The 18,677-nt window shown below is 37.6% G+C and overlaps 1 protein-coding gene across 3 annotated transcripts in view; it reads right to left on the reverse strand.

The window, feature by feature from the left end:
- The window catches only part of PIP4P2 (phosphatidylinositol-4,5-bisphosphate 4-phosphatase 2), an 86,008-nt gene that overhangs the window by 62,218 nt on the left and 5,113 nt on the right, over positions 1–18,677 (reverse strand). For 2 of the 3 annotated variants that reach the window (XM_032610046.1, XM_032610049.1), the window contains exon 2: positions 1,194–1,360. In XM_032610046.1, the coding sequence (XP_032465937.1) occupies positions 1,194–1,360 (167 nt within the window). The remainder of the gene's footprint in view (positions 1–1,193; positions 1,361–18,677) is intronic. The other variant, XM_032610048.1, reaches the window with a different exon arrangement.

Genomic DNA, 18,677 nt, shown 5'->3' on the forward strand with positions numbered 1-18,677 from the left:
TCTCATTAAAGAACAAAGTTTGTATGGGTGAAGGAAGAGGTGAAAAAATTCAACACTAATGCCAAATCCAAGGAAGCCTTTAAGACACTTTTATTTTTTTAAGTTGCTATTTGTGTCTAACAATTCTTATTTGCTTGCCAACTCTAAAAGGAGCACTAAGGAAGTTGATATTAATTAAATTTACTATTTAAGTGTTCAACTGATAAAGAAAATAGCTAGTTTTGTAGGTATCATCTATTTACACAATAAAGTTCTCTAAAAGATGTCCCTTATAGAAAAATTATTTACAATGATATATATTGCTTCATGACTTAAGGTTTTAGCTTATGACTTTTCCATAAAACATATTATAAAGTCCCCAGTATTCATGTTTCAGGGTTCTTAGAGATACACTAATCATTGGCTGACTTTTTTTTAGGCTTTTTCTAAAGAGGAAAAACTACAAATACCAAAAATTAAATTAATATTTAATTTCAAATTTTGAGACAGATTGAAATTTAAAAAATAAAGCCTAACCATGAAAGTAGAAATATATTTACTTTAACCAGTATACTCTTTATACCAGTTTATTACTTAAAACTGTAAAAATCTTACTTAAAATTTAGTTGCTCTTCCCAAAGTTCAGTAAAAAAATATGCCCTTCAAGTTTTTTTGAATATTTCACTGAATTAATATTAAATAAATGGAATAATATACCAAGCTGTTAATAAACACTTCGACACAAATGCCAATAATAAATGCACAATCACGAAAGCCCAGAAAAATTATATCAACAACCTACAGACGTAAAACAAGTTTAAATAATTTTCCACATAATAAGTACAAAGTCCACATTTGTAGTGAAGTTCAGTATATTTCATTTTAGTGATAATCAGAATGGATTTCGTTGAGATGTGGATAGACACTGAAGATAATTGTAAATGACTGTCCATGGTCAGTCTCATTTTAGAAAATAAAGAGCCAAATGGCATTATATTTAAATTCATCATGAAATTTTCATAATGGAGTTAGCTTTAAACACCTGGAGGCATCCTTGTATGATAAAAGAGAAATAGCCAGAAGGAAGAAAGGATAAAAAAATGGCCATTTCAGTATCCAGCCCACATCTACTTGTAAGTAACATTACTGGAGTACATTTTTAGGGAGATGTCAGATAATAATTTCTGCTTTTATTAATGAAAATCTTCACTTACCGTAGCTTCATTGCAAACCGTGCACTTAACCACATGCTGGTGAAGCTTGCCATCCAAATTGATGAGAGATTGGCACACGCGGCAGTTTATTACTGGAATACCACTGGCATCTGGACTGGCAATGGCTGTATACGGAGGTGGGAGTTCCGCTAAAAAGATATTAGCCACTGAATCAGAGTCTCAGAGATATTACGGCTGGTTTGAGCAAATAAGCAATAGAAGTAAAGAAGGAAAACTATCAAAATTCTCCTGTTCTTTATGTTTTTAAAGCTGGCCAACATAATATAGTTTCAGAGCAGAAACACATATAGGCCTATATTGCGAAGTAGAATAATTCTTAGCTCCTAAAATCCAAATCACACCTGCCTACATTTACACCTTTTATTAACCTATACTTGAAACATTCACTCAATTTCTATGTGCAAATTCATAGAGTTTGTAATAGGAAGGTGATAATTTATGCCTAAAAGTAAAAATCTTACACTAATGATCTGACTCCCAAGAAACAGAAATAGTCAATGAAGACAAAGCTTTAAAATCACTTACATATATACATATACATAAATTGTGTAGTTGTCGTGCTCTGTTTATACTAGAAGCAGTATAATAACTGCTGAGTATGACAAGAACAAAATAGGGTTTTGGTGGCAGTCAAGGAGAGACAAAAATGAACCCAGAAAACTAAACATATCAACATGGAACATGTTTTAATTAGAATGGAATTATGCTAATTTCAGAGAAAAAACAAGAATGAAGTAAATTTAACAATTTTTATCTCAAACTTTCACCTAACATTAAAAATCTAGAAAATGTATCAAAGTATTTATGGGTAAAAAATATATTGTCTGGGATTTAATTTAAATACTCCAAGAAAAAAATGGGTTAATAGATGCAACAAGAGTAGCAAAATGTCTATATTTATGAATATAAAGACACAGAAGGTCATTTTGCTCTTACTACTTTTGTGTATGTTTGAAAATTCTGAAAATACAAAGATACATACACACACACACACACGCACACACACACACACACACACACACACACACACACACTGCTTTTTGAGAGTCCTTAAGTCGACTGATTGGGTAGAGGGTAGAAGCCCAATTTCAGAACTGTGTTAATCTACCAGAAGTATATATTTGTTACAAAAGTTAGAGAAAAAGAATCTAGATATACTATTCCAGAATGGGATTTCTAAAGGGGACTGCCTAGCCTCATTTTGTAGCTATCTTAATTACAGGAATAGGAGCCCCTTTCAAGGTAAGATTTTGTCATAGGCCATCTAGAAAAGGCTATGCCTCAACACATGATTGAATCCCCACTAAAGAGAACTGATAGTTCAAGGGGCTACTGTGACACTGTAAAATACAAAAACAATACCTAATCATGAAAAGAGCTATTTTTGAAATAGAGATTTTTCTATCCACTGGATTAGATTCTGAACTCTATGATAGTCTGAAATGAGTTAGAGCACAGCACATTATGGTATGTTTAAAATCCACATATTACCACCTGGCATCCTTAGGGTATATCAGGTAGATTTTTTAGACTTGCAAAGAATTAACAACAAGTGTTATCCATTCAAATATTCATAATAAACCAAATTTCTCCAGCAGCCAAGGCTCTGAAAGAGGTCACATTGAAATGACAATATGCACACATCCCTGGAAGTCTTATACCAGAACACTGCCAAACACTAAATTTAAAAAGAAGCTATAGATGTCTAAATTATAAAAATAGTTTTATAATTTATAAAACTATAAATTAGGTACACAAAAAGCTGCTCAACATCACTAATTATTAGAGAAACTCAAATCAAAACTACAATGAGGTATCACCTCACACCAGTTAGAATGGGCATCATCAGAAAATCTACAAACAATAAATGCTGGAGAGGGTGTGGAGAAAAGGGAACCCTCTTGCACTGTTGGTGGGAATGTAAATTGATACAGCCACTATGGAGAACAGTATGGAGGTTCCTTAAAAATCTAAAAATAGAATTACCACATGACCCAGCAATCCCACTACTGGGCATATACGCTGAGAAAACCATAATTCAAAAAGACACATGCACCCCAATGTTCAATTGCAGCACTATTTACAATAGCCAGGACATGGAAGCAACCTAAATGCCCATTGACAGATGAATGGATAAAGATGTGATACATATATACAATGGAATATTACTCAGCCATAAAAAGGAACGAAATTGGGTCATTTATAGAGACATGGAATGGGCCATAGAGACTGTCATACAGAGTGCAGTAAGTCAGAAAGAGAAAAACAAATACCGTATATTAACGCATATATGTGGAATCTAGAAAAATGGTACAGGTGAACCAGTTTGCAAGGCAGAAATAGAGACACAGATGTAGAGAACAAATGTATGGACACCAAGGGTGGTGGGGGTGGGATGAATTAGGAGACTGGGATTGACATATATACACTAATATGTATAAAACAGATAAGTAATAAAAACGTGCTGTATAAAAAATAATAAATAAAATTCAAAAAACAAACAAACAAAAAATAGTTTTAAATCCTTGAAAGAATTTAAGGTTGATGCAGAATGACCTGTAATGTATTAATCAAGAAGAAAAAACAGGTTAAAGGATCAATGTGTCAAAATACATTTGAGCCTGTGCAACTTGCAGATTACTTTATCAGATCTTGGTAAAGAAGGTATTGTTCTGGGAAAAAGCATACACACCTCACTAGAAATTCAACACACACTGCCTGGTGTGTAATAATAATTTTTTTAAAAATAATTATTAGCAATAGCATTATTAATAAAAGTTTCTTCTTTTGCCTTTTCCTTGAGTTATAAAGTAACATAAAGTAGGTCTCCCATTAATACCAGGTTTCCACCTTACATAGTGTGATAGAAAAGAAATTTAAAGACAAGATAATTTCACAAAGAAAACAAGGGTATTGAGGGTGAGGGGAAGAGGCCACACATTGCAGCTACATATAAGGATGGTAAAACCCATTCACTCCAACAGGCAAAAGTTTTGTTCAGTGGAATCTCCTAAAGATTTTAATGGTTGATTTTTTTTGGTTCTGATACGTTTGAAGTGTATCAGAACCAACAAGACCCTGTGAACTTTTCCTCTAAGATTTGTACTATATAATTTTTAACCTGTAAAATAAAAAAGCTTTCAATGACAAAAATATGCCAGAATCTTCTGGAGGCTTGGGAAGTGGAAGGAGGGGGAAAGAATGAGTGAGGATTAGGAGTCTAAAATGGGAAAGACTATAAGCTCCATGAGGCCAAGGTCATGTTTGGCTTGTTCAGGACTGATACAGCACTTGTTATAAGTGCTTGGTCTATGATAGTTGCTCACTAAATATTTATTGAATGGATGATGGATGAATAAATGAATGAATAACTGAATCACTGAAATTTATCAGGCTCATCTATTTCTCCTGGGAAAATGATACTAAGTATATTACCACTACTCTCCTTGAAGAGGAGCTAGGGTCCTAGCAGGGGAGTACAGCATGACTGAAAAAAAGGCTCTCTTCTATATATAGAATACCCTCTCCAAATCATGCACTGAGAGAGGGAAGTGGACAGGGGACACTGGCCTGGCCCACCAGATAAGTACAATCAATCCAAGAGATCAATAGAATGACAGATGCTGCAGCCTAACTGCTCCACTAAACAGTGCTTTCAGGCCTATAATTTCAATTTTCTGTCCATTAATTACTTTAGCACTAAACTGATTTAGAGATATTTTTTGTACTTTTATCCCAAGGAAACCTTGACCTACAACTCCATCTCCTCTTGTAAAGGACTTGTAATTACAGAAATTTATTTCACTGTCAGTAAACCTGCAATACTTAACAACTTAGATTGTTCATTTCGTCTCTTTTCACTTTAAAACAGTCAACAGATCACCACTATTATACCTATTTTAAATTTCTGCCTTGGATAAAAAGTCCACTGTAATCTCAGAACTTGGGATCATTGGATATTAAGAGTCACAAAAGTTCTTCATTTTGGAAGAGTCTTACTTGTTATTTAAACAATGATCATTTTCTCTATGGGGTTTGCCTAAGTGAAAAATCTTTTTTCTCCAAGTGAGCAGTATTTGTTAGACCAGTAGTCCTCAAACCTGAAAAACCCCCTCAAAGTTCCAGAATTATACAGTGTTAGAAATTCAAGCAATCTGAGTCTAGTATTTAGTCTAATTTCTTCATTTTATGGAAGAGAAAACTGAAGACCAGGGATTCTGACTTCTTAGTAGACTTTTATATAGCACTTCAGCAAAGCCAAGAGCTGACTCTTCTCCCAGAGGTCACTCCATAATGACAGCTGCCTCTCTTAATGAATATGATTTAATATAGGGAAAAGATGTAAGGACTAATGGGCATTCTGCACAAATACTTAGACAAGAATCAGATCTGAGTTAAAGGGGATTAGGAGGAGGAGAAAGAAGAGTCAGGGAAAATGAAAATTAGAACATAATATGAAGAAAGAATTAGTTCATGATAAAAAATTCACAGGGCTTCCCTGGTGGCGCAGTGGTTGAGAGTCCGCCTGCCAATGCAGGGGACACGGGTTCGTGCCGTGGTCCGGGAAGATCCCACATGCCGCGGAGCGGCTGGGCCCATGAACCATGGCCGCTGAGCCTGCGCGTCCGGAGCCTGTGCTCCGCAACGGGAGAGGCCACAACAGTGAGAGGCCTGCGTACCGCGAAAAAAAAAAAAAAAAAAAATTCACAGAAAAACTGAGACTCCTAAAAGAGACAAGACAAAATAACATAGATCACAAGGCACGCATAATGGTCTTCCTTAAAACACTCAAAAGGAACCATTATTATTCTATAAACCCACAAGTGATCAAATTACACTTTTCCATCATAAACATCAACCTAATTAATCTATTTTATGCCCAAAAGCTCCTCTTTCCTGCTAATTCATGCTGGTGTAATAATCCATACTTCATTTTTTACCAGATATACCCAGATATAGCATTTTAAAGGTTGCAAATGTTTTGCTGGATAGCTCTGATCTTTATTATCTCAGTTATTCCTTTATAAATCTCTGCAGTGGCAATATTTTCCAGTTTAATTCACTTACTTCACTAATACAGTCTTATATGCAGTCCTTGCCCTTGACAAAGATGTACCAAAGTTGAAAAATGACATCAGATTAAAATGAGAGATCATTTAGAACACTATGATTATAGGATGAGCAAGAAAAGTATAAAGGACCAGCCTGTGAGGAAAGCTCTGGCTTTTTCTCCTCCATAGGATTTTTGTGGATAGTATGGTTAGGGACAGGTTGTGCTTGGCTGCTATGGGATATCTACTTCCTGTGTAAAACCTCTCCAGTCCAGTTCAACACAGAGAAAGGGAAGACCACCTTCTGTTCCTCCCCTCTATGAAACCAAATAAATAAAACTATTCCAGGAGACTCTTGGATTCTTCTAGAACCATTATACCCTCATAAGGATCCATCTGGCTAAAGTCAGTTTGGAAGGTAAATGTCCCAGCTATTAGGCTACTGAATCTCAGCTCCAAATCCACCCTTCTATGCTTTGTCATGCTGGTGCTAAAACTCTCCAAACCACATTTTTTCTTTGCCAGCTGGCTGCAGGTTATGTTTTGTTAATAGGAGGTGATAAACAGAACCTGCAAGGTTGAAGGAGGAAGAAGGGACTTGTAGCCCTTTCTCCAGGTGTACAAAATCTCCAGGGCTGAGACATCACCACCAGTGGGCTGGTACCTCTGAGAAGTCATGTTTCAGTTATGTTCCTCTAAATTACTAAATTTTAATAATTCCAATCTCTTCCCTTTGTTCTCACAACCCTAGAGGTAATAGCTGCTTCCTGCATTTAATACCTATTTGATAAGTTAGAGTAATATCTTTACCTTTTAGTTACCTACTTAACAACTTTATACCAAATTAATTCTTTCTGTTATATTATATTGTTTGGTTTCTATCTTCAGGTCCTAACTGTTATAAAACTCATACCAGGTGTAATCCCAGGAAACAGACCCTCAAAAATGGGATTGGAGAAATGGGTTGGTCATGCCTTGGGCTTGAATGCAGTGCTGAGCTCCTTTACCAGTGAGACATGGTATGGTAGTGATTGATGGCATGCAGTGGCATCCTGGTGAATCAGATTATCTCCTATATATGATTGTGATATTTGAGGCTCCTTTACTTGACCATTATGGCAGTAATAATTACTGTGTGGATTGTGATATGGGGTAAAATGAGAATCTCAGGTCTTTAAACTCTCAGCACAAGTCATGGTCACAGAACTTCTATTGCAGCCCTAAAAATACTGCTTATTTCTAATTGTCACAGGGCTTATATTGCTGAAAATCAAACACAAAATTTAATTGTATAGATAGCTAAATTATAAGGTCAGGGAAACCCACAGCCTTACCAAGTCTGCCATGTGAAACTGAGGACACTGATTGCAAAGAAGTGGAACTCTGAAACTTGGAATGGGGCCATCTAGTTGTACCCAAACAGAGCTGAGAATCCTACACTCCTGAGTCACTCTGAGCCTCCCCTGTGAGTGGAGCACAACATTTCTTCTTATATCTGAGAACATGAGCCTCCTTTTAATGGAAAACTGTAATAACCTCACCTGAAGTAGTTGTCTTACAAGGAAATGACCATTTTTCTTAAGACCCATCATCAAACCCCTTGTTGCCTCAAGACCCATAAACTAGGATCAGATCTCAACAAGCTTTAGGAGGACAAGTACAAAGTGTGACTCAGAAAGAAGCAACTAATACATCAAGAGAATTGCAATGTTTTGATAATATATATTGTCAGAAACCTGGAGAATATGTGTGGGAGTGAATCCTATGGGGGTTAAAGCAAAGAGGATGGAATATAACACTGAGTTGAGCCAAATTTAACAATCCTGGTGTACTTGACAAATGTTCTGGTTTCAATGTTTGTTTGAAATCTGGAAGTGGCTCTATCAGTTTACTTTTTGGTTTGATGAGACTTGGCCTTACATTCAATGAGGCTGAAATGTCAAAACATCCCTAGCATGATGCAGAAGAAGCAATCAAAGGTTTAAGGAGTCAGGAATATTAGAGTGAGTTTATCATATGAAATCTGCATCCCACACCCCACTACATCCCCTGAGAGGACCCAGAAGATATGCCTTTAACTAAGGCATTGATTTATACATTATTTAGGGGAACACAAGCATTCTGCTGTGGTGGCTCTCCTACATAGGCCAGGCATTACAGTGCAGGATGACTCCGATTGCGACCATGGAATCCCAGAGTAACAGAGGCCAAATGGCAGCACTTAAAAGTCAAAGAAAAAGTGGGTACATTTAATGTAATGGGAAATAGTGGATATTAGAAAATTTTGATCCATGAGGACCTTTGGCAGTGGCTCATTGAAATAAGCCTAAGAATGAAATGGATGGGTAACCTACACAAATGTTACTTGGTTATATATAATAGAAAAATCTAGGTCTTAAAACCAGCAACCTGACTTGAGTAGCCACAGTGACGAGTCCTAGTTTTTCAACCAGTTTCCAACAAAGCTAATTCACAGACCCAGAGCATCTTTATTGAGGGTTTGTTGATGTCTCTGACAAGTGATCCAGCAACACTACTATAAGTATATATTATAAATCTCCAAGTCTCCCCCAAAGACCTGAGATCATTTACTAGAGTGACTATTCACTGGGGAAAAAGAAAATACCCAGATATTTCAGGTATCACTAGAAACTGGCTCATAGATGGTGTTAATTCCTCAAGACTCAAAACTCCAATGTGGGCGGCCTGTCAGAGAGGTTATGTAGATGGTCATCAGGTTACAGATGGAGTCTTGCCCCAGATCCACCCACAGTGGTCCCAGTAAATCTGGGTACCCATGCTGAAGTTATTTTCCCAGTTTCTGAATATATTATTGGAACAGACATTCTTGTCAACCAGCAAATACCTAAATTGGTTCTCTGGCCCACAGATTAAGGTAGGAAGGGTCACACAGAGGGTCCCTGTATCTTCTACTAAGAGCAGTTCCACATTCCCTGGAAGGACTACAGAGGCAGTGCTACTATGAAAGATGTAGGAGTGGTAATAACTGTCACATCTTCATTCAACTCACTCATTTTCTAAGTTTGACTGCTGCTCCAGGGCAATTCTAGTTTTGTAACTGAGGAGACGTGATATAAGCCCCCTCTATGAGCTCTGATGCCAGAGGAAGTCAAGAGGCCTTCAGCTATAGTTAGGCAAAAAGCAGCAGCCAGCCAGGCCCTCTATGGTGGATTTCCAAGAGTTAGTTAGCACTCAGTCACAAGTACTTAGCATCTGTTCTGTACCAGGTACTGTACTGGATGTATGTCAGGGATACTAAGGAGAAGAAGGCATACCCCAGGGCTCAAAGAGCTCACATTCTTAACATGTAGAAAGACAGTAAAACTACAAGTACAACTTGGTGTGGTAAGTGTTCTAACAAGGATATGCACACACGGGGCTTTGGGAGTATAGAAGAGAGCATATAAACCTGACTAAGGCGCAGTGTGTCAGGAGCGAGGTGTAGGGGCGGAAGAGAAAAGTCACCCTAGCACAATTTAGCATTCAAGTACTGCAATCTTTCTATATACTTTAACCATCAACTCCTTTCTCCAAACTGCAGCTCTAGAAAAACAGCTATACCTTATTAAGTTTGGTCGTGAAATCAGCTTGGCACCAATACCAATCTACATCCTAGTGCCTCTAGTATTGCTTGTAGGCGCTTATGTGGGTCCATGGTAGACCCCAAGGCAACAACAAACTGGGTATTCTTATACAGCTGGTGATGATGAGTACTGAATTCCACTATGGGTAGCTTATCTGCCATTTTTCCCTCCCTAAGTGGTCTTAGGCATTTGGGTTGTATCAAAATGCTGCCATATAACTGGAGATACTGGCAAGAAATGCCCAGTGACCTGCCAATGACAAATTCCCAGATGACAAAAACTTAGGCTCTGTCTTTTCTATTTCTCATTAGGCAATATTTTTACCTCATTCTAGTGCATTTCATTTGTGGTACTAGTACTTCCTTCCAGTATTGGCAGTTAATAAGTTACATATTCTCTCATTTTATCAACTACTGTGCTTATTTTTATTGAAAATACAATTTTTTCTGACACGATTTATGTGAAATCATATTGTTTGTATATGCATGGCTCCATTCTTAATTTTTTATTTACAATATTGCTTCCAAGAACGCATGTGTTTCAAGAAAAATATAGAGATACTAATTTTTAGTACAGAAAAACAAATTGTTTCCAAGGCAAAAAATGTACCTGCCTAGAAATTTAGAAACTCTTCCCATAGCCAGAGGAGGTAACAGATTCCTACTCTGTCACTCTTCCTAGACAGCTCATTTTCACTCTTACAGACTTGCTTTTTCTAAGAGAAAGCAAGACACTCCTTTGCATATACCTACTATACACACTAAATGATAACTTGCAGGTTACAAGTATTCATGAATCACAGTTATAAAATGTACTTAAATATAACTGAACCCAAAATTTGTTTTAAGACATTTTAGATGAGAAAATATGAGGGGGGAAATTACCTCAGTATATGGGGAAGGGAAAAAGTTCAACTGGATTTGCAATGTTTTATTTGCTTCAATATATGAAACAGTATGGCATAATGTTAAGGTCTGATAGAATTAGATGATGATATATGAATGATTATATTATACTCAGTATTTTTCTATCTTGAAATATTTCACTCATTTTTTAAAAAATGACCTAACGATTAATAGATTATAGATAAAAGTCACCAGTTTAGTACTTTTAGAATTTGGGACATATTCATCATAAATCTAAGCAAAATCAGATAGATACAATATATGGAGTGAACTGAACCTCTTAGAAACAGTATTTATTTTTTAAGCATATTTAGTGAATAAACCCCTTAAATTCTAGTGCTTAGATATTTCTACCACATGGGTCAATTAAATTTTATTTTAAAATATAGCGATTAATAAAAAAAATCCAGAAGTTAATCCATTAAGAGGAGAGTTCTTCATTGTAGCCAGCAGAAAGTATAGTGATGGAGATCCTTCCTTTGCTATGTGGGCATTTCTAATGAAACAAATGGATTCAGCTACATGCTCTGCTGGATCACTTCCATTTTTTGTTCTCATGTTCTTCTGTAAACCTGTAAAACCTTCACTCTCTAAGTGACTTCAAAATCACCATGATGGCATCCTTCTTTATTTTCTCACTCATTCATTCATACGACTGATCCTTGTTCAGTATAAGATCAAGTGCAAGAGACTATGTAGGACTCACAGATAAAAGATACAAGAATCCTGTCTCCCTCCTTGTCTTCCTTGATAAGGTCATGTACACAAATAAGTATTAAAATATATAGTAGAAATGTTGAGAGATATTGCTTTGGGAACATATATCGTCCAGTAACAGAGATTAGAAAGGATTACATGGAAAGAAAGGACTTTGACGAATGGATAGAATTTGAATGCTTCAGTTTCTAAAATCCCTTTCCTACTTATCTACCCATAGGAAGCAAAAAGTAAATCCTCATCTAGAGAAGACCAGAAGTGCCTAATAAATGATACTGGTATGAGGCAACGAGCATGGTCTTAGGAAAAAGCAGATACATATAGTGATACATTTCCCATATCAAAACAGGATTCTTCCTATTGAGATCTTGACAAGTGGGAGTAATGGACCAAATCAAACACAATGAAATATAAGGTTCCACTGCAAGGACCTGTATAGAGATGTGGGGACATGGTCTAAAAAATAGCATTTGTTACATTGTTCAGGGTCCTAGTGAAGGATAAACTCTACAAGGATCAATAACATAATGTGGCCAAAGTGCTTTCTGATACATTAAATTTTTATTAGTAACATATTTCCATGGCTCAAAAATCAATATTAATGCAAAAAATATATGCTTAGAATTGTTACTCCAATTTCTGTGCCAATCTACCACGCCCCACTTCAGAGATTTCCACTTAAATTACTATTTTTTTAATCCTTTCAGTGTTTCTTTAGCCTGGTACAGGTAATATATACCTGTAATGTGTAATACACATATTCTTTTTTCTCCATCTTTCGTACAAAAAAAGGGAATATGGGGCTTCCCTGGTGGCGTAGTGGTTGAGAGTCTGCCTCCCGATACAGGGGACATGGGTTCGTGCCCCGGTCTGGGAAGATCCCACATGCCGTGTTGTGGCTGGGCCCGTGAGCCATGGCCGCTGAGCCTGCGCGTCCGGAGCCTGTGCTCTGCAACGGGAGAGGCCACAACAGTGAGAGGCCCGCGTATAGCAAAAAAAAAAAAAAAAAAAAAAAGGGGGAATATGCCTTCCTCATTCTTCATCTTGCTTTTTTCACTTTATATCTTGGCAACCTTTCCACAATGGTACGTAGAGTTTCCTCATTTCTTTTCCAGCTGCACAGTGTTCCAGTTCGTGGGTGTATCACAGCTTATTGTGGTGGTTTTAAAATATTAAATTTTAAAATGCAAATTCTTTGATACTCATCCCATTAGAATTGAAGTCTATGTTCCTTCACCTTACGTGCAGGTGTTTGGACCAATAGAGCATGGCAGAAGCGACACCATATTTGACTTCTGAGACTAGGTCATAAAAGACCATATGGCTTTCACTTAGGTCATCTTGTGTTCAGGCATGTCTGATAGTTTTAATAATAACCTATGTCCTCATTAGGGACTGGCAGTAAATATAAATACTACTTTTGTTGAGCAAGGCAAAGCATTCTATATAGAGAAACAGGATCCCTGAATTCTGTAAACTTGGAAAATGGTTTTCTTATAAATAACTTTGTATTAATTGGCAGAATCCATACAGCTCAGTAGAAATCAATGTTTATTTGGGAAATTCCTATGGTCTAAGATTAATAACAACTCAGGCAACTGTGAAAGTCTTCTACTTTAAATCTGCTCACTATCCCTTCTATGTATTGCTGTTCCTCTGGATGGTGAATCTTAGCACTTTAATCTCTGAAACTTTAAAACTTCACATGTTCAAATGATGAACTATTAGAGGCTTTCTTGTATACTGTGTGTTTTGTTTTTTTTGTTTTTTTTTTTGCTGTACGCGGGCCTCTCACTGTTATGGCCACTCCCGTTGCGGAGCACAGGCTCCGGATGCACAGGCTCAGCGGCCATGGCTCACAGGCCCAGCCGCTCCGCGGCATGTGGGATCTTCCCAGACCGGGGCACGAACCCACGTCCCCTGCATCAGCAGGCAGACTCTCAACCACTGGGCCACCATGGAAGCCCTATATACTGGTTTTAAATCCATATTATGGATCTGTGAAGCTTAACTATCTCAACTTGACAAAGCATAGGAGGAAAAAATATTTTGCCATTGCCTTTAGAAATACATGCTTTGAATAGAATGCCCTGACTGGTCATGTGGCACATACAAATACTTCCTATGGAAGAAAAAAATATTGCACACTAGTTGGTCTTCTGATGCTTAAAAAAGCCATGTAACACTCCTTAATGTTCAATAATACTGTCTTTGCAATTTTCAAAAGGGTATTGGAAGAAATAGAAATTTAAGTAAAAAAGGGACATTGGAAGTAAAAGAATGAGGTAAAAAAAGATAATCATCATCTATATTTTAAAGTCACAGATATATTCTCTTAGGTGTATCCAGATTCCTTACCAAGAACAACTGTGTTATGGAATATAAAAGCAAAAGGGAACACACTACACCACTCCTTCTCAGGTGGAAAACTGAGGCCCAGAGATGTAAAGTAACTACTCTGAGGTCAACAGCTAGTAACTGGCAGAAAGAATTCAAGTGTCAGGTCCCCCAGGCCAAACTACACCTGGTGGCAGATCATTTCTGAGACTATACAGGGATTTAGTTATATAATACTTGAGAAACACATGAAGACCAGGAAGAGGAGATACACTTTTCACTTCTTTTTCACATGTTTATTTTTATTCTTATAAAGAAAAAGAAGTTCACTTTATAACAGCAACCAGGGAAAGGAAAAAAAATCTAGAAAAGTGCCAAAGCAAAACAAACTCTGATGCACTCCCTACTCAATCCACCAAAAAAAAGTATGGAAGTTCTCTTGAAAGAATAGCAGGCAGAATGTGTTCCCTTTTAAGAACTATTAAAGGGTTGTCATTCTCAGGTTATGCAATATCTCTACATCCTTATAAAAATGGAACTCATAACAGCTGAATGTAAAGCTGTACTCAGGGTTGTCTGATTTTCCCCAAAGTGGAAGGATTAGCATTTCCATTGATCACTTCGCAGACAGTAGCTTACTGCCTTCAAATATAGTTATGAACATCTGTCCTGCTAACTCTCCTCTCCAAGATCTGAGCTATCTAGCTAACATCTGCATCTGGCAAATCTTGCAAGATTTTTACAGAATGCTCTGTCCTAGAAGTTTGACATTCCTGAAAAGAGTTTGAAGAATCCTTGGAAATAAATGAGAAGCCGAAAGCATCATCTCCCACTACAGTGAAGTATTACCATACATATAATAAATAATTGTTGAATGAAATGTACTCCTCAGGCCTGATCTCTCCCCAGACTCCAGACTTGTACATCCAATTGCATACTGGACATTTCCAATTGAATGATGACTAAAGGTATTTCAAACTCCACTTGTCTGAAACAAAATATTTATTTCCACTGTCCTTCTCCTCACCACCCCCGCAACACACATCCAACTCCTTCTGTTTGCCCATTTTAGAAAAAAGTGCAATTTTTTACCTAGCTGTTTAGGTCATTTTTGAGATTTGTGATTCCTTTCTTTCCACTGATTCAATCCATCAGCAAGTCCTTCTGCTCTATGCATAAAATATGTCCTGAATCTAACCACATTTCACTGCTTCCATCACCTATAGCCTGGCTCAGAACAACATTACCTCTTGCCTATTCCACTGTAACAGCCTCCTGATTAGTTTCATGTCTTATTAGCCTCTTACCATTTTTCACCCAATAATTCATTCTCCAAACACCAACCAGGATGATCTACTTAAATGTAAAACATTTAATATCTCGTGTCTCTCGTCTGCTCCAAGCCCTTCATGGCCTCCCATTATCCTCCGCACACAATCCCATTTCTGATGGTGGCCTACAAAGCTGCCATAAAACTTGTCACCCTCCATCTGCCTCTACAAGGATGAAGTACTAGCCACTGCAGTTGCTGACCTTCAACACACCCTGAAAGGAGTTCACGGCAGAGATCAGGAATGAGGCACTATGTTCCTTGGGAAAAACTGGCAGAACAGGCCTTCAGAGAGTTAGGTATTTTTCAGGAGAAGATATTATGAGCCCAATTTCTTGCATCTTCTCATATCTAGAAAAGCACTAAAATCATTAAAGGAGACATCTGCTCCTCATGACTAGCAGCAACCTTCTGCCAAAATGTGTGCTTGATTGCATGTATACCCCTTTCACTAAAATCACATATATACTGACCTCCCACCTTACCTCTTTGGAACAGTTCCTCAGAGGTATCTGAGGGGCTGTCTCCCAGCCTATATTTCTCATTTTGCCCCAAATAAAACTTAACTCATAACTCTCACATTGTGCATTTTTTCAGTTGACAAAGCTCTCCTGGACTTCCTAGTATAGTCCTCTAACTTCTTCTACCACACTCCCCTAAGTAACCACACTCTAAACAACTGTCCTCCTTGTTTTATAACAGCATGTTTTGTGCCTGTTGTTCCAGCTGCCTGACACACGCCTCCCCTAAATCTTCCAACAGCTGATTCCAACTCATTTTTCACGTCTCTGAGCAATTGTCATCTTCGAGATATCTTTCCTGAACACACTACCTGAAATACTCCCCACACCACCATTTACTCTATCCTCATGCCCTGCTTTATTCTCTTCACTCTCTGGAGTTATAATCCTTACCAAGGGTATCTCTCACTGAAATGTAAGCTCCCTAGCATCTGGAACAGTATAACAGGTGCTCAAATATTTGAAATGATAACTGACGGAATGAAACATTTCTTGATTAATGTTCTAAAGATGTTTGGTAGAGCCAGAAGGAAATGTGGGCATTATAAAATAGAATAAAAGAATCATAGAGCTTGATGTCTGCTGAATAACAGAAAAGGATTATAATAGGAAATGGGCTTGCCATAATATTGGAAAATTGGAAGCAGATAGACTTCAGCAACGTTTGGGCTCTATTTTCCCTTCATAAGAATGTGGTCTCACTGAAGGAGATTTTGATTCAAGAACAATTTTGTACAACAAGTATCTACTGTACAGCACAGGGAACTATACTCAATATCTTGTAATAAACTATAATGGAAAAGAATCTTAAAAAGACTATATATATATAGTATAACTGAATCACTTGGCTGTACACCTGAAACAACATTGTAAATCATTTGTACTTCAGTAAAAAACAAACAAAAAAGAACCATTTTGAAAAAAGAAAAAACTCCCTTAAATGGAGCATCAGCTTTAGCACACAGCACAATATCAAGCTTCCCTACTTTCTCAGTATCACAGCAGGTCCACACCCATATTGGGACCTTCACGGAGCTTCCGGTAGCTGCTCTCAAATATGCTGCATCTATTTCCACTCATTGTGACAAACTGGTTTCTAGTGGGTTTCAGAAACCTTGGCAAATATTGATAAAATGAGAATTTAATTTAATCTTACAGTTGGTTGTGCATATAGTGTGGGTCCCTGGGTCTACATCATCTCTTCCTGCTGGTCCACAGCCAATCTTAAACTCTGCAAGGATGCAAGGAGGTTCAGAAATTTAAAAGACTGCCCAGGGCTTCCCTGGTGGCGCAGTGGTTGAGAGTCCGCCTGCCGATGCAGGGGACACGAGTTCATGCTCCGGTCCGGGAAGATCCCACATGCCGCGGAGTGGCTGGGCCCGTGAGCCATGGCCGCTGAGCCTGCGCGTCCGGAGTCTGTGCTCCGCAACGGGAGAGACCACAACAGTGAGAGGCCCGCGCACCGCAAAAAAAAAAAAAAAAAAAAAAAGACTGCCCAAATAGATTCAAGGACTCTAACTCAGTGCAATGGACTGAATGTTGTGTCCCCTCAAAATTCATATGTTGAATCCTAACCCCCCATTAGGAGGTGGGATCTTTGGGAGGTAATTAGGTCATGAAAGTGGAGACCTCATGAATGAGACTAGTGCTCTTATGAAAAGAACCCAAAAGAGCTCTCTTGCCCTCCTCTGCCACATTAGGATACAAGGAGAGGTTGGGGGTCTGCAACCCACGAGTTCTCACTAGACAACAAATCTGCTGGCACCTCCATCCTGGACGTCCCAGACTCCAGAACTGTGAGAAATAAATGTTTGCTGTTTAAGCCACCCAGTCCATGGTATTCTGTTATAACAGCCTGAACCAAGACACTCTAGTGCCTAGTAAAACTCTAGTCTAGTGTAGAACATAGTTCCACGTGAAATAAAACTTTGCCTCACTTTAAAGTAAGGCACCATTTTTAACTTTAGATTTTTCAGGTAGAGGATCAGTAAAAATATACTTTATTTATTGTACAATTTCTAAGAAGTACAAAAGTTCATATTAAATAACTTATCTCTCAAACCAGGAGTCAATTTATTTTCTAGTCACCGAAAACATTTCCTCAAGCAACTTCCAATTTACACACTTTTTAAAGTGAAACAAGGTGAAAAGGAAATGGCAATGCCTTCTAAACTGCAATTATGTTTCATAGGAAATCTAAGTGTGTTTCAGAATAAAGGAATATTAACCTCTTCATTGAAGTTAAGTTGCTTTGAGGTAATTTTACAATTAAAATAAATGCACATTAGAGTATTACATTAGATGGAAATGAACAGTTCTTCAATGCTTAAAAAGGATTTGAATATAAACATCTTTTTTTGAATTTTATTTTATTTATTTTTTATACAGCAGGTTCTTATTAGTTACCCATTTTATACATATTAGGGTATATATATGTCAATCCCAATCTCCCAATTCATCACACCACTACCCCCACCCCCACCCCCCTTGCCGCTTCTAAACAAACTCTCACTAATAACCTCCATGGCACTAAGTTCAAATGACATTTTTTTAGACCTTACCTATTTGCTCTTTCTTGTAGCTTTTGACATGTTTGACCACCCCTTTCTCGAAGTGTTTTCTTCCCCTTGATTCTGTGATATTACAGTCCCCTGGCTTTCATCCTACCTCACTGGAAGACACTTATCAGCCTCTTTGCAGGCTCTTCTTAATCTGACTGCTCATTAAATTTGGGAGTTTCTCAAAGCTTTGTCCTAGGCTCTCTCTTCTTTTATGTTATTGTTTCTCCCTGAGTCTCATATAAAGCTTCCCAAACTTTTTCACATTTTGGTACACGGAGAAAACAACAATATTTGTATAGCTACTCAGAGCTGGAGGCCACTGGACTAAAGGCTTCTGCTACTCCAAGGACTGAGGATAATCCATATCTTAACACATGTATGTTCTATCTCATCATATTCCATGGAACACTGATGGGGCTTTGGGAAACTCTAAATC

This window comes from Phocoena sinus, chromosome 17 (assembly GCF_008692025.1).
Source record: "Phocoena sinus isolate mPhoSin1 chromosome 17, mPhoSin1.pri, whole genome shotgun sequence".
NCBI lineage: Eukaryota > Metazoa > Chordata > Mammalia > Artiodactyla > Phocoenidae > Phocoena > Phocoena sinus.